The 17,128-nt window shown below is 39.8% G+C and overlaps 3 protein-coding genes across 4 annotated transcripts in view; 2 read left to right on the plus strand and 1 right to left on the minus strand.

The window, feature by feature from the left end:
- The window catches only part of CALML4 (calmodulin-like 4), a 12,875-nt gene extending 12,037 nt beyond the window's left edge, over positions 1–838 (plus strand). Inside the window, 1 exon segment of the mRNA XM_011940340.1 lies at positions 519–838. Coding sequence (XP_011795730.1) covers positions 519–616 — 98 coding nt within the window. The 3' untranslated portion in view covers positions 617–838.
- CLN6 (ceroid-lipofuscinosis, neuronal 6, late infantile, variant) overlaps positions 1–3,554 on the plus strand; it is a 29,843-nt gene extending 26,289 nt beyond the window's left edge. Inside the window, exon 8 of the mRNA XM_011940556.1 lies at positions 519–3,554. The gene's annotated coding sequence lies outside the window, so the exon portion shown is untranslated. The remainder of the gene's footprint in view (positions 1–518) is intronic.
- A 322-nt stretch (positions 3,555–3,876) lies between these two features.
- PIAS1 (protein inhibitor of activated STAT, 1) overlaps positions 3,877–17,128 on the minus strand; it is a 144,369-nt gene continuing 131,117 nt past the window's right edge. For both annotated transcript variants that reach the window (XM_011940342.1, XM_011940341.1), the window contains 3 exons: positions 13,653–13,795; positions 11,306–11,343; positions 3,877–7,107 (listed from right to left, as the gene is read on the minus strand). In XM_011940342.1, coding sequence (XP_011795732.1) covers positions 6,814–7,107; positions 11,306–11,343; positions 13,653–13,795 — 475 coding nt within the window. In that variant the 3' untranslated portion in view covers positions 3,877–6,813. The remainder of the gene's footprint in view (positions 7,108–11,305; positions 11,344–13,652; positions 13,796–17,128) is intronic.

Here is a 17,128-nt window from a genome sequence, read left to right on the forward strand (position 1 = left end):
GAGTTCAAGACCAGCCTGGCCAACATGGTGAAACTCTGTCTCTACTAAAAATAAGAAAAAATTAGCTGGGCGTGGCGGCACGCGCCTGTAATCCCAGCTACATTCAAGCTAAATTCAAGTGAGCCTGAGGCAGGAGAATCACTTGAACTTGGGAGGCGGAGGTTGCAGTGAACGGAGATTGTGCCATTGCCCTCCAGCTTGGGCAACAAGAGCGAAACTCTGTTTCAAAAAAGAAAAAAAAAAAAAAAAGCCCAGGGTGGCATCAGTGACCGAATCCTTACCAGTACACCTCCCTACTCCCTGCCCTGCAGAAAGCCTGATTAGCTCTAAACGGAATCCGTGGTCTCAGGAGGGCAGGGGTGGGTTGTCCCTTTCTGTTCACTGGTTCACTTCCTGGTCTACTGGAATAGTCAACTGGACACTCAGGGAAGACCTAAGGGGAGCTCCAGTCCCCAAAGAACTCCGTTTTATAATGGAACACTAAAGCCAAACTGAAAAATTAATGTGATTTATTGCAGTGGATGATCTTTTCAGGGAAGCAGATATCGAACCCAACGGCAAAGTGAAGTATGATGAATTTATCCACAAGATCACCCTTCCTGGACGGGACTATTGAAAGAGGAGAATGCGAGAGCCTCCCCTGGGCCTGAAAACTTGGAGCGATTGATTTTTAAAAAGAAAAGTGTTCTTTTCACTTGGGGGAGATGGCAAACACAGTGGCAAGACAACATTACCCAACTACAGAAGAGAGGCTAACTAGCAACAGTAATAGATGATTTCAGCCATGCATGGTATGAGCAGATCTTTTTAATAAAAGATTTGTATTGATTTTATTAACTACCATGAGTCCGGCCCTTTCAAGCATGGAAGGAGTCTGTGGTTTGGAGTCTGGCCTGGGTTCCAGTCCTGGCTCTTCTGCTTCCCACTGTGACTTTGGGCAAATCATTTCAACCCTCAAAGCCTCAGGGCCCTCACACAAGCTGGATTCCCACTTCTTACCTCATGGAGCCTGTTGAGGAAGGATTGAGCTAATGACTTTAGGGCAATCTACCAAGAGACTTACTCTGTATTTGGGGGCTAGAACCATCTTCCACATTTCCAAGATGAAGCCAGTGCTAGCTGAGAAGCTGCAACAAACAAAGAGCTGTAACACTTATGACAATTCTTGCGGTGCCAGAGGCCCATTTACAAATTCTCATTTCTATCTCAATAGATATAGTGACAAAGCTCAGGCTATTCATTCATAAACACGGAGTATAGAGTGAAAACATTGTAGAGTGAAAACACATGCTACAATGAGGCAGCATCAGCTGAGAGCGGGAAGAGTGATCTACTTTACACCTCACACCAAAGCGAACCAGATGTGAGAGCTCAAGAAGGGGGCTTCCAATGCCGTGAGAGTTCTGAGTGGTCCCCTGGGCTCTGTTACCAGGCAGAGAGGTTCCAGGGAGGGCTGCTCAAGTGGCCCACACTGGTCATAGCCTTAAGCCACTTCCCCAGGACTTACGGAGAGAAATAAGGGGATGGAACCAGCAATGGCCAGGGTACAATAGCCCTGGAAAACAGCAGTAGGAGCACTACGTTTGCTGGAAGTCCATCCAGCTCGAGTGGCTTTGAGTTAGCCAGAAGGTGCCAGGTTGGTGCTGCCAGAGATTCAGAGGTGCCATACACTTGTCAAATCTGGATCATTCCTAGTGTCCGCACAGTCCTAAAAAGGGCTGGAGCACCACAGCAACACAGGAGGGGCTGCAGGGCTCCAAGTGCAAAGATTTTCATTGTGTATCAAAAGTGGGTTCTCTGGGCTGCAGCTTTGTCTAGTGGTGCCACCGGCTAAAGCAGAAGAAAACCAAATCAAACGAGTTATGTCTTTTGGGAGGATGTACAAGACACAAATCTTTCACAAATCTAGGCACTGGGCACAGGGAAAACTGCAGGGAGCAAGAGCTGTAGTGTTAGTGCAACTGTCTCAACAATGCCGTGTGGCTTCAGACCCAAACAAGGCCCTGACGAAGGAGACTCTCATTTCCCCAAGTGTAACTGCAAAGGGAGTAAGTAGGAATTCCTAGGAACCACAGAGAAGAGTTTTGTGGGGGTGAGAGTAAGTAAATGGTCGAAATGCCAACTAGGTGAAATTGTGACCATCTGGCTGGGAAGCCCAGGTCCGCACAGTGTAGAAGCAGATGTTTTGTGGGATCTGAGGTTTATAAGATTTGGCTGCCTTAAGAATACAAAAACAGAAATGCAGAATTTCTGGGGCTGCTCCCAGGACCAGGGCAAGTGAGGGGTCCTTGTGCCTAAATTTCATTACCTTCAAGGTAAATCCACCAGAGGGCCGGTTAGACGCTGCCCCCCGGCCACCGAGAGATCTGCTGTCACTTTCAGGCAAAGCTCAAAGGTCCCAGGCCTGCACCTCTTTTGAGCTCCAGTCATGGACATTAGGAAGTAAATCCCGCACAGCCAACCTGGAATACCAAAGATTAGATGGGAGATAGATACCAATGATTTAGATGGGACAGGAAGAGCAAGTTGTGGCTATAAAAAATGAGGGTACTTTCCATCAAAGCTTTTCTATGTCTGTATTTATCACTGAATAGTCCCAGTATGGCTTTAAAGCAAGTTTTATGAATCTCATTTGCCTAAGAGGAATCTGAAGTATAGCTTGCCAAAAACACACAGCTGGTGTGGAATTCGAACCTGGGGCTCCTCTTCACAGACTCCCTGCTCCTCATTAAGGGGATTCAGTGGTCCAGAGCCTAAGATCCTGTGAAGTGTTTCGATTCAAACCTCTACCGGAGGAAGGGCTGTTACATTACTCCTGTCCTGGTTTCAAGCTCATTCCTGAAATTCCAGCTGGTTTCTCTAGCACCTAGTGTTGTTTAAGAAGGCCACGGTGCTCTTAGCATTCAAACTGCAGATGCTAAACAGACTTATACTAAACAGACGCTGTGATTTATTAAAGAGCTAGCCATATTTCAACAAGAGAGGGAAATGATGGCTATATATTCATTACTTACCTCAAAGCATGCTGCAAGAAAATTAGTTACTTGTCATGCTTTGAAATCTCTGGATGAAAGGTGCTTTGGAAGCACAAACCATTATCACTTGTCTCACAGGGATTTTGTCCCCTTGAACACCCAGCAGTGTTATTTTACAGAAGACAAATTAACTGAAGGCTTTTCTTTTATTACATCTAAAGAGCTCTACATAAACAGGTAACATTCAATAGGTAAACAATTTTTTTTCCAATGCATGTAATAAATATTTTCACTTGGTACTTTTATACAAACTGACATTGTCTACTATACATTTTTAAAAGCCATTTTACTGGTTTGGCATGCGGTATGGAAATTCTAAGAGAGAAAGTTTTAAGGCAATGAATCACAGATTTAAGTTCATGGAATTTATGGTAACTTTATCTGTTTATATACATTTTCCCCTTTGTTAAACAATTAACAGCAGCACACTCTGGGACCACCAGCTATTTTCCCTCCCTCTTTCTGAAATCTAAGCTTTATGTTTAATTAAAAAACAGAATTCAACATATATTGATAAAACAAAATTCTTACTAAAATAATTTCAAATGTGCTTTAAAAAGTCCTGAAGATCTTGAAAGTTTTATGTATTTAAAACAGAAATTGTTTTAAAAACAATGCTCTTTCCACATTAATTTAGAGTTAGGATATCTTTTCATTCCATTTCAGACTCTTGACTCAAAGGAAAATCTACCAAGGAATCAGTTTTCAGAGCTTACGTGAATCTTTCCTAAGTCAGTAAAGATACAGAATTGTGATAATGTCTATATAATTAGTAAAGCAATTTTAATGCTCAAAATAGTCAACCAAGCGTGGCATGGTTCTGGTTCAGATTTTTTTTTTAAAGATGTATCCAATAACGCTCACAAAGTAATTAAAAGCCACTTTAACCCTGCTAGTCAAATAGCTATTTTATCAAAGATGTGTGCATACAGATGTAAATATACACACACACACAGTGCTGTACAGAAACAAACATATGCATACCTACTATGAATGGCCAAGGCAAGGGGGATGATGGCAACTTGACTAGATTCTGAGAACTGCTATTTGTCCACAGATAGCATGTCAATGTTGGCATGGGTTGGGGAGTGAGGGTAGGCTAAGAAAAAAAGAGATGAAGTGACTATGTGCTTTTCTTTAAACTTAGGAGTTAAAGACATAGTACATGACTCTACTAGTAATTAGTAGAGATCATGAAGTGTGATTGATATTGACCATGAGGCCAACAGAGTGACAACTACTACTTAATGCAACATTTTGGAAAATCAACAACTGATGGAAAAAAACTCCTTACAGGGTGGAATGAACTACAATTAAGACAACTGAATGGTTAGTTTCTCCTGTGGACACATGACCAAAACCACTGAAACCACCCTATGTTTATTTCTCCCTATTACCTGTTCTTCTCTTAGGATGGTATATGTGGGACACTGAGGGAAATTAACCTTCTCTACAACTGGACTGAAGAACGTAGAGGGATACGTTTTCCACCGGATCATTCAAACAGTTTGTATAATTCAGCATCATACACAAAGTTATTGATCAGAATTTTGAGACCACTAACAATGACACATAAAAAAACAGGAAGAAAACTATTCATTTTACCTAAGACAGCTGAATTAGTAAACATATGTTTCCTAAAGCAATGTAAAATCAGAAAACAAACTCCCCACAATTTTAGTAATTTCTACCCCAATCCAAATTTAGACACAAATTATGGTACTATTAGAATTAGCCTAAATTAATATGACATTTGCTCACTGTAATACCAGATTCATTAAAAAACGTAACTGTTTCCTGGTTAACCGACAATCTGTTGTTTTTTTTTTTTATTGCAAATTGTTTTATGACTATAACTCAGCCATTTGTGTGTGGAATACACATGCGTAGGGGAAGACTATGAAACTCACTTGTTACTCACACACACTTGTTTATAAATACATATATACACACACACATATACATATCAACACCAACTTTTTTTTTTCCAAAATTCAAGTCAACAATTTAGTGGCAGAGAGATGCTATAAAAACATTATTTTTAGATGCCACACAGTCATGAGAACCATTAATTTTATCATACAACTGAAGTACAGCCATTTTGAATTCTACCTGGATTAAAGTAGATCATTTTGTTACCAATGCAAGGTTTAAAACTACAAGTGTATACACAAAGGTGGTCCTTCATCAACTCTGAGAACATTTAACAGTTGTGGTAAGAAAATCCAGTCTGGAAAAACAGCAATCATTATGCCCCTTCTTTATGTTTTCTGTTAAACCTGCTTTCTCAATTAACTAAAAAATATTTTCCACACCTGAGAACATCATACCTTCTCTGATGAGGATTTTGGAACGTTAAGTAGAACCACTTTTCCTTCCCTCCAACTCATATTTCTCTCCTGAAAAACAGTTTTCAATATATTTACATGTTCCATTATGAATAAGAGTAGATCAGACTGATCCATGAATTCTAAAAAAATGACTTTCCTATGTCATACTTGTTAAAAGGTGAAGAAAAAGATAAACAAGGTAGATATGCTAAGAAAACAGGTATACTCAAAACCAAAGAGTAAAAATGACTAAGGGTCAAACACATCTTGAATTTCAACTGTTTATCAAAGAGTAGACTTCTACAAAAATGTGGTGCATTGTACTTTCCAAACAATTTATTTTTAGAATAACTGACCGTTTATCTTTCTTTTTGAGGTGATGTAACATTACCTCTGTCAGCTGCACAAAACACCTGACAGGGCTTTCTAAAATATTTTTACTTCCTATTTTGGTATGAAGATCTTACATGAAAAATTGTTACTCTGTGGCCAAAAAAAGCAGGTATTCACAGACTTGGTTTAAATACACAATACTGGCAATCCAGGTTTAGAATAAAGAACTAGACTAAAGTGTATTATTCATAGTTCGGCTAAGCCTACTCCTTACCCAGACAGCTTTATTCCAATATCTCTAAAACATATTCTCAGGGGGTACAGAGCAAATAAGAGAATATGTGATGGAGAACATGCAATTGGGATAGTTGATAAAGATGCTCACACGTGAGTTCAAGACCTTCAAAGCACTTTGAAAGAAGCAAGCAACTTATTATATTAACTGAATGCACACTCGGGAGGAGAGGAAACAGTGATGACAGAAAAATACATACAGACGCACACAATGAACACACACCCACGAGCCATGTCCTGAAAATACACAGGGAATGCAGCGGGACAGAAGAGCTTTATAACTTAAGGCTGGATAAAATATGCACACACACACACAAACAGAATCCAAGTCTGTCGTTTTCAGAAAATGGAAATCAAACTATCCCCCCGACCCCCTCCCCACAACAAAGAAAAGCCCACAATTTAAAACTTCATACATGCAATTCCTTTTCTGTTATTGCAAATAAAATAATGCCATTGAAGTAAAATAAAACCAAAACCATAGGACAAATGATGAAAAATCTTCAGAATCCAGAAAAAAATGAGCTGAAGGTGGTTTGTGGGTGCTTGTTTTTTTCTTTTTTCTTTTCTTTTCTTTCCTTTTTTTTTTTTTAAACAAGTGTTTTTATCACACAGGCAGTCTTAGATTTATATACAAAAGTAAAACTGAAAATATAGTTTTGTTCTCTGTACATTTCTTTTAATTTTTTCCCTAAAAAAAGGAAAAAAACACGCTTGTATACTTTTCTAAACAGAGTAAGGTAAAACAGAGCACAAAGTTCTCTTCTTTCTGCCAAGTTCATTTGATCTGGGGTGGGGATGGGAGCAGCAGGGCCCGGGAATCAGTCCAGTGAAATAATGTCTGGTATGATGCCAAAGATGGATGCCGTGTCCGTGCTGCTCCTGTTTGTGACGGTGTGGCTATGGCTCTCCCTTAGGCTGTTGGAAGAAACCAGGCTGCTGTTACTGCCACTACTGCTTCCATTGGTGGTTGGCAGAGAAGTACTGCCTCCTGCACTTAACTGATCAAGAAACATCTGTGAAGAGGTATACGGAAAAAACCGAGACGAGTGTAGGAGGTCTTGATCATCTGAAACTGCTGCTGCTGCAGCGGCAAGCAAGGAGGTGTTGTAATGCTAGGGAGGGGAAACAAAAGACACAAAAATGTTAATTATACTTCTAAATTAAAACATTTTCTCCTCAGCAGAACACAGCCCTACATTTAAAACAGCCTGAGTATCTAGGGTTTCTGAAATATTTACTAAGACATTCTGCAAAATCAAATGACCTTATGTAACAACTGGGGCATTGATCTTGAGAAGACATTTTTGTATCTGAAACTGGAGGAAAAACAAAATAAAAATTTCACTGTTTTTTGTTTCAGTTTGTATTGCAAGCAATTATCAATTCTATTTCCTAAGAAGCGTATGCTCAGAAGCAGCAGGAGGGGCAGAGAGTCCACCCTCTTGCTAGTAAGGAGATACTTAGCCAAGAAATCTATCAGTCAATATGACTCACTGCCCAGTTTCTTTATAAAACAGTACTGGAAACCAAGACACTGTTCTTACTATACACTCAGGCACCACTGAAAGAAAGAATTTTTATTTAAATTTTAAAGCCATAATAATGGGTATGATTACTCTAAAGTTTTCCAAGGAAATCTATTCTTTCTCTCGGCTACACATTATACTTTAAATACAGTCATGCGTCGCTTAACGACACGGACGTGTTTTGAGAAATGCATCATTAGGCGGTTTTGTGGTTGTGAAAACATCAGAGTGTGCTCGCACAAACCTAGATGGTAGAGCCTACTACACACGTAGGCTGTGTGGTATGGCCTACTGCTCCCAGGCTACAAACCTGTACAGCATGGTACTGTGCTGACTGCCATAGGCAACTGTAACACAACGCTAAGTATGTGTGTATCTAAACATAGAAAAGGTACAGTAAAAATACGGTATAAAAGATAAAGAAATAATACACCTGTACAGGGCACTTACCATGAATGGAGCCTGCAGTACTGGAAGTTGCTCTGGGTGAGCCAGTGAGTGAGTGGTGAGTGAATGTGAAGACTTAGGACATTACTGTACTCTACTGTACAGTCTACACTACTGTAGACTTTATAAACACTGTACACTATGGCCACACTAAATGTGTTAAAAAATATTTTTCCTTCTTCAATAATAAACATTAGCTAACTAATTTTATTAACTTTAATTTTTTAAAACTTTGACTAGTAACAACAACACTTAATTTAAAACCCAAGTACATTGTACAGCTGTACAAAAATATTTCCTTCTTTATATCCTTATTCTGTAAGTTTTTTCCATTTTTAACATTTTAAAATATTTTTTACTTTTTAACTTTTTTGCTAAAAACAAAGACACACACAACACATTAGCCTAAGCCTACACAGGGAGATGAGGGTTGTCGATGTCACTGTCTTCCACCTGCACAGCTTGTCCCACTGCATGGTCTTCAGGGAAAAGAGCATGCTTGGAGCTGTCATTTGCTATGACAACAATCTTCTGGCACACCCACTGAAGGACCTGCGTGAGGCTCTTCTTAAGGAGGTTTCACTCTTTTCAGAAATATGTCCATGGTGTTTTGCTTGGTTTGTTTCTTTTTTATCATAGATTTGCTTGTAAGTAGATAATGTACCACAAACATTCCTCTCTATTAATGAAAACCTTTCATTGTTAGGACTTGTTTTTTTTTTTGTTTTTTTTTTTTCTGAGATGGAGTCTTGCTCTGCTGCCCACGTTGGAGTGCAGTGGCGTGATCTTGGCTCACTGCGTCCTCCGCTTCCCAGGTTCAAGCGAGTCTTCTGCCTCAGCCTCCCAAGTAGCTGGGATTACAGGTGCACACCACCACACCCAGCTAATTTTTGTATTTTTAGTAGAGACGGGGTTTCACCATGTTGGTCAGGCTGGTCTCGAACTCCTGACCTCATGATCCACCCGCCTCGGCCTCCCAAAGTGCTGGGATTACAGGTGTGAGCCACCACGTCCAGCCAGGGCCCGTGTTTTTAAATTTTTTTTTTTTTTTTTTTTGAGATGGAGTCTCACTCTGTCGCCCAGGCTGGACTGCAGTGGCACGAACTCGGCTCACTGCAAGCTCCGCCTCCCGGGTTCACGCCATTCTCCTGCCTCAGCCTCCCGAGTAGCTGGGGCTACAGGTGCCTGCCATCATTCCCGGCTAATTTTTTGTTGTATTTTTTAGTAGAGACGGGGTTTCACCGTGTTAGCCAGGATGGTCTCGATCTCTTGACCTCATGATCTGCCCACCTCAACCTCCCAAAGTGCTGGGATTACAGGCGTGAGCCACTGCGCCTGGCCTTAAATTTTTTAAGGAGCTTGTTGAGGTCTGCAAAAGTTTCTGCTAAACCCTTCACTGTGAATTTTCTTGGAGGTTCTTTCTTTTTGTCTCCTGCAGTTTCCTTTTCTCTTGCACCTTCTTCAGCTACGTGTTCCTGTTCCAGTTCCAACAGATTCTCATTAATCAGTTCCTCAGAAACCACCTCTAGGAGCTTCTCAATGTCATCCTCATCCATATTTAGGTTAAAGTTGTTTGCCATCTCAACCACAGCCTTATTGATTTCTGCAACCTCTTCATCCTTAGCAGATTCTTTGAAGTCATGAACAAACTTCTTCAGTGTCTTCTAGATGTCATTCACATACTCCTTGGTGACATCACTCCATGCCCAAGCAAGGTTCTTGATGCAGTCATAGCTGTTGTAAACCTTCCAGAATTGCATCAGTGTCTTCTCAGTGTTTTTCAGTTGCAGCAACAGCCTGGGCAAGGATCCTCCTCAGGATCTTTTAATAGGCCTTAAAAGCTGCTACAGCTGGTTGGATCAAAGATGTGGTACCTGGAAGGAGACACAACACTGTGATATTGGGATGAAGATCACCAATCAAATGAGGATGTGTGGGAGTATTATCAACAAAAATCATAATCTTGAAAAGTATGTTACTCTCTAAATAGTACTTCTCCATTTTGCTGGCATAGCAATTCAGGAGGACATCCCGGAAGAAGAGCTGAGTCACCCATGACTTCTTATTGCTCGTGTAGTACATGGGCAGTGTGTGCTTGTTGACATGCTTGAAGGCTCTGGAGTTCTCACTGTACCAGATCACAAAGGGTTTCAATTTGTAGCCTGCAATACTGCCCCAAGCGAGACTATTATCGAGTCCTTAAAAGCCTTGAAACCTAGCATTGACTTGGCTTCTTTATGGATGAAAGTCCTTTCAGGCATTCATTTCCAGAATAGGGAGGTTTCATGCATATTGAAAATTTGTCTGGCAAGTAATCTTCCTTCATAATCAGCTTATCTAGAGTTTCCAAAAATTCTTCAGCTGCCTTCACATCTGCATTTGCAGACTCTCCACTCACTTTGATATTACATAATGAATAATGATTCTTGAATCCTTTAAACCACCCAGAGCTAGCAGTACATTTAACACTGTTGTTGGGTCCAGTCTTGAATTCTTTAAACATTGCCAACAAACTTTTTGCTTTGGCCATGATCATTATGGTGCTGAGAGGGATATGTTTCTGCGTCTGGTCTTCAATCCAGGTCACTACAAGTTTCTCCATATCTGATACAGGCCCTTCTCAAATTTGTGTTAGTCTTGTTGCCTTCAATGAAGCAGATCCTTTAACAGCTTCTGTCACTTTGTTCTTGTTCTTTAAGACTGTAGCTATGGTAGAATGGGACTGCCTGACTGGTGAGCAATAACCATCACTGATCTTCCACTTTCATTGTCCTTAATCACTTTCAATTTTTTTGCCATGTCAATCACTCGATGTGGCCTCTTACTGGCAACATTAGCTGTGGATTTTGTATGCTTAGGGGCCATGATGAACAAAACAAGACAAGATTTAATCAAGCACAAGAGGAAATGATGCAATCAAGAGATGTGGCTAACTGGGATGTATGAGGCTGTCCTGGAGTAACACTGAACACTGTTTTACAGCAAACTTAAAAAAAAAAATAAGTAGAAGTAGTACACTCTAAAATAACAATAAAAAATAAAGTAAATGCATAAACCAGTAATGTAGTTGTTTATTATTATATTGTACATAATTATATGTGCGATACTTTTACATGACTGGTGGCACAGGTTTGTTCACACCAGCATCACCACAAACACGTGAGTAATGCCTGTGCTACGACGTTACCATGGCTATAATTGATGTAGGAATTTTTCAATTCCATTATAATCTTATGGAATACATATATGGTCTGTCATTGACCAAAATGTCATTATGCGGCACATGACTGTATTTTTAATGTACAATTAAAGTAATAGTAAATTTTTCATAACATACCTGATTGTCTCCTGATAAGAAAGGAAAGAAATCTAATCCTGTGGAAGAAAAAAATTATTTCAGTTAAAAAAAAAAAAAAGAAGGAAAAACTCTTCCAAATGCCCCAATACTTCAAAAACAAATACAAGTCTTAAATGCTACGTCACTCAGAATTTTATTTAAACATGAAGAGTTGAGCTAAATGTTTTACGTCTCTCCCATCTTTATATTACTAAGGCTGAAAACTAAGCTTTGGCAATGATTTGTCTTCTCTGTGACCCCATTTGGGGGACTGAGGCCATGATCACTCTGTCAGATTTAACACTGATCCTTAAACTGGCATAGTACTTTTAACAAATGCTCTCATCAACTCCTCTTAAGGAACTTTCAATCTACTCTCAAAGTTACTCCTCACAAGCACTTCATGAAGTATGTAATTATTTTTGCCCTCATTTTGCAGGTGAGAAAGTTTGTTTGAAGTTGAAAGAGTTAGGTTAAGTAAGTTGTTGCACTGATTTTTCTTTCTTAAATTTTGCTCATTTGCTATCAGATTCAACTGACAGACTGCAGTGGCATGAGCGGAGAAGAGATTTGAGTGCCTGAAAACTGGCTATTACATAAGAAGGAATAGCCCTGATACCTGGCTGCTGAGGATTCACTGCAAGCAGTCCCCTTCCAATTAACATTCTTTTCTAGATCACCCAATGTGTAATGCAATGAAGAGCAAGTAAACAGGCATGAATTAAATGCTTCATTGTGATATCTAAACTTGGGGAAAAGTAAAACACGCAGATGTAGACAAATATATTACAACATCACAGATACTCTGGGCATCTACTCACTGTCTACATTATAACTGATTACAACATGAGGGCTTACAAAATGCATAGCACTGTTGTTCTTGATAGTGACAGTGCGTTTCATACATGTAGAAAAAAAGGTATAGAAAGATATCTAACCAACTGTTAAGAGTAGCTGTAACTGTCCAGACGTGGTGGCTCACACCTATAATCCCAGCACTTTGGGAGGTGAAGGCAGGTGAATCACCTGAGGTCGGGAGTTTTGAGACCAGCCTGACCAACATGGTGAAATCCCGTCTCTACTAAAAATACAAAATTAGCCAAGCCAGGCAAGTTGGCGCATGCCTGTAATCTCAGCTACTTGGGAGGCTGAGGCAGGAGAATCACTTGAACCCGGGAGGCAGAGGTGGCAGTGCGCCGAGATTGTGCCATTGCACTCCAGCCTGGGCAATAAGAGCAAAACTCCGCCACACACACATACACACACACACACACGAGTGGCTATAACTTCCGGGGAGTGGGGTTGGGGGATAGGTAGAGGGAAACTTTCACTTTATGTTTCTGTGTTGAATTTTCTACAATGAACATATATGGCTTTTTTAATAAAAAAGTTCTTAGATTATATGACTAATATACAAATTATTATGCTACAAAGATATACAAGAACAATTCTTTTTGATAATACGATTATTATGAACTCAAAATATACATATGAGTATCCTGACATTTCAAACTGCTTTTAAAAAGAAGGATTAGATGAAATATATACACCTAGTATGTACCCACACAATTAAAATTTTTTTTAAATGATCAAATTCATTAGAATAAAAACTAAAACTTTCAAATGTCTCAACTCACCATTAATTAAAACATAATACAACATAGTTACCCACAATGCCTGCTGCATTACAACTAAAGTCAGGGAACAATAAATAATGTTCATAGGGCTGGGCATGGTGGCTCACGCCTGTAATGCCAGCAGTTTGGGAGGCTGAGGCAGGAGGACCACGAGGTCAGGAGTTTCAGACCAGCCTGACCAAAATAGTGAAACCCCACCTCTACTAAAAACACAAAAAAGTTAGCCGGGTGTGGTAGTGGGCGCCTATAATCCCAGCTACTTGTCGGGAAGCTGAGGCAGGAGAATTGTTTGAACCTGGGAGGTGGAGGTTGCAGTAGTGAGCTGAGATCGCGCCACTGCACTCCAGCCCAGGCAACAGAGCAAGACTCCATCCTCCACGGCAAAAAAAAAATAATGTTCATAAATACCAAAATTCAAACCCACATACTAGCAATCATTCAAAAACAATTTGCAGAGTACTTAGGAGCTCACAAAATCTAAAGATTATTGTACTAGTTTTACCACTGGGAGTAAAACACTGGCTACTGATGACAGTACAGGAAGTGGGTCAGTATTTTTAACAAAAGCTTATTATTTCTCTCAGTTCCCCGGGTTCAAGGCCCTGTTGGCTCAATCTTCCAGTTCTTCCTTAGATTCACCTAGAAGAGAACTATATAGATCAAAGGCATTCATAATGCTATGTGACAATACAGAAGAACCAGTGACTCACCTTGTAAGTCATAAGGCATGGGTGTCATGTGGAAAGGATGCCTATAGTCTTGGATGAGGGAGGTATTAATGTAGCTTGTGTCTACAGCAGGAAGGCTTGGGGTGCGGGATACTGGAGATGCTTGATGTGGAAGACTTAAAATGCTGGAAGAAGGAAAGATTGGCATAGTTTTCATTAGTCAAACTCTCAAAGTTAACAAAAAAAGGGGTTGTATCTCACAACGAACCCTAGGTTTTGTGCTGGAAATAAGAACAAAACCAAGCAAAGTAATGTATAATTTGGATTATACACAATTACGAGAAAATAAATTTGTATACATAATAGCATTTAACAGAGGCCACAGGAAGAAATGGACAGATGCAATGGTATCCAACATTCACAAACCTCACATTGCCTTTGGAATATCATCACCTATGCTTTCAGAATGCAAGAGAAAGGTACAGTTGAGCCACTTTACCAGGATATGAGTGAAAGATACCTACATCAAATGAAATTCGGAAACCCTTTTAAAACAACACTGGAGTACTGGCTAGTAAGAAGTATACGTATGCCCTAGCAAAGAAAATACATATAATAAGAAAGAGGGAATGAAGCAATCTGAGTGGTTAGGAGTTGGATTGTAGTCTTTGGGAGAACAAAAACTGGGTATTGTTTTGTTTAGTATACCCAATGCCCAGTACAGTTATCAGCATGTTGTCTGCATAAAAGCCCTGCTGAATCTAATGAATGTAGTGAAACAAGAAGAAATACTCCAAAATGAGGCCAGGTGCGGTGGCTCACGCCTGTAATCCCAGCACTTTGGGAGGCTGATGCAGGCGGATCACAAGGTCAGGAGTTCGAGACCAGCCTGGCCAGCACGATGAAACCCCATCTCTACTAAAAATAAAAAAATTAGCCAGGCATGGTGATGCACGCCTATAGTCCCAGCTACTTGGGAGGCTGAGGCAGGAGAATCACTTGAATCCAGGAGGCGGAGGTTGCAGTGAGTCGAGATGGCACCACTGCACTCCAGCCTGGGCAACAGAGCAAGACTCCGTCTCAAAAAAAAAAAGAAATACTCCAAAATGAACAGGTGGTGGAGAGTTTTTAAAGGGAGAATACTGTAACTAGAAAAAGAAAACATAAAACAAGAATTAGGACTCTAAAAAACAGTGAAAAGTTTAAACAGCTGAGTAGCTTTTTTTTTAAATTTACTAAAAATTAAGGGAAAGGCAAAAAGGAGAAGAAGGAAAAAATAATAATTTAACTAATTTTGGGGCCGGCCAGGCATGGTGGCTCATTCCTGTAATCCCCATACTTTTGGGATGCAGAGGCAGAAGGATAGTTTCAGCCCAGAGGTTGCCCAGCCTGGGCAACATAGGGAGACCCTGTCTCTACGAAAACTTTAAAAACTTAGCTAGGCCTGGTGGCACATATCTGTAGTCCCAGCTACTTGGGAGACACGTGAGAGGATTGCTTGAGCCTGGGAGGTCGAGGCTGCATGTGCCGTGATTGCACCACTGCACTCAAGCCTGGGTGACAGAGCAAGAGCCTGTCTCAAAACAAAACAAAAACAAAAACAAAACTAATTTTGAAAAGAAAAAGAATTATAGTAGCCCTCTTGGAAGGAAACATAAGGGTTATATGTTACCCCACCAATACAAGAGGCTGAAGGTATATGTGTTATAGAAAATAAAGAGAAAGGAAGCAATAAAGCAGTTGTCTTTTGCTTTTAATGCTTCATGTAAAGTACCTGGGCATGGGGATACAATTTCAGTGGTATAGAATATTTCAAAAGAGAGCCGGGCACAGTGGCTCATGCCTGTAATCCCAGCATTTTGGGAGGCCGAGGCAGGTGGATCACCTGAAGTTGGGAGTTTGAGACCAGCCTCACCAACAGGGAGAAACCCCATCTCTACTAAAAAATACAAAAAATTAGCTGGGCATGGTGGCCCATGCCTGTAATCCCAGCTACTCAGGAGGCTGCGGCAGGAGAATCACTCGAACCCAGGAGGTGGAGGTTGCAGTGAGCCGAGATGGCGCCATTGCACTCCAGCCTGGGCAACAAGAGTGAAACTGTGTCTCAAAAAAAAAGAACATTTCAAAAGATGCCAAGGTTGGATTTCTAGGAATAGAGTTCCAGTTATGACCATCTACCACATTTTAATGAATGGGATATGAAGCATAAAACACACTCTCGTCTGCCTCATAAAAATGCTTCATCTAATGGAAACTTTGTTAAACCTCTTACATCTAGAAAAAGTACCATTTACCATTAGCTGAGTTATCTCACAATGTCTAAGAGATTACAAGAGGATTTAAAATGCTAGTCTTTGAAAACATCTCAAACAGCACAGACAATTTCTGGATGAACATTAAGCATTCAGTGGCTAAAGACAACAAAATGTTTTACATTTAGTATTTGCCTCTAATTCCTGGCTGCATGCTTTTCTGTCAATTTGTAATAATGTTTTGAAATGCATTTCAACCTTTATACTGCACAATAACAAACACAATATGCTGGACTGAGGTTTCCAGTTACCAATTAGTCATTATTATAAAATAGCTACTAGTGTTGACTATGGTATTATTCTCCTTCTAAGGATGTAAACTTTCAAATTTCTTGTTTTTATCTGCAAATAGAGAAATGTCTGGCATTTGCAAATACTATATCTGGGTTCAATTAGTCACTGGGAAATTCAGGAAGTAGTTAATGCATCTAATGTTATTTTCCAAACATAATAAACACTATTTAATTCTCTCCAAATGTTTTTGGAGAAAGAGCAAAGTAAATATCCAAAGAAGAAATACTAGATTCCTAAACACTCAAATGTCTTCTTTAAAGAAAAAATACATAGTCAGTAATACTACTGAATAGTTTACATAAATACATATGACTACTATTAATAGTCTAAAGAATAGAACTAATATATATATGATGATGCATTTAGCCCAAAAGTATTTATATATCCAGAGGTTTATGAAATATCTTTTAACATTGTGATTATGGCACTTAAAAAAATCACATGACAATGTGTATTTGGTCATACTATGGTTTGACATTTATAAAATATCTTGGAATTGAAATTCTATAAATACTTGTTCTAACTTTAGGTAATCTGACTTTTCCTTTTCTCCTACTCAGACACAAAATACATTGGTGTAATAACAAGGTCAGGCTTGCTGGGTTACAGCCATCAAGGTAGGCTTTTATCAGAGGTCATGTTCATAGAGTAGGATTTGTGTTTAAATTATTTACTTTGTTTAGAATGATGATACTGTTTTTAATGTCTTTGTTTCTCTCCCTATGCCAAGACAGACTACTCTATAATGAAAATACCAATGTGTGAAATACGTTTGATTGAAATCTTATTTTTTTTGAGATGGGGTCTCATTTTGTCACCCAGATTGGAGTGCAGTGGCATGATCTTAGCTCACTGCAATCTCCACCTCCCAGGTTCAAGTGATCCTCCCACCTCAGCCCTCCGAGTAGTTGG

Source organism: Colobus angolensis, unplaced genomic scaffold (genome assembly GCF_000951035.1).
Source record: "Colobus angolensis palliatus isolate OR3802 unplaced genomic scaffold, Cang.pa_1.0 Scaffold19, whole genome shotgun sequence".
NCBI lineage: Eukaryota > Metazoa > Chordata > Mammalia > Primates > Cercopithecidae > Colobus > Colobus angolensis.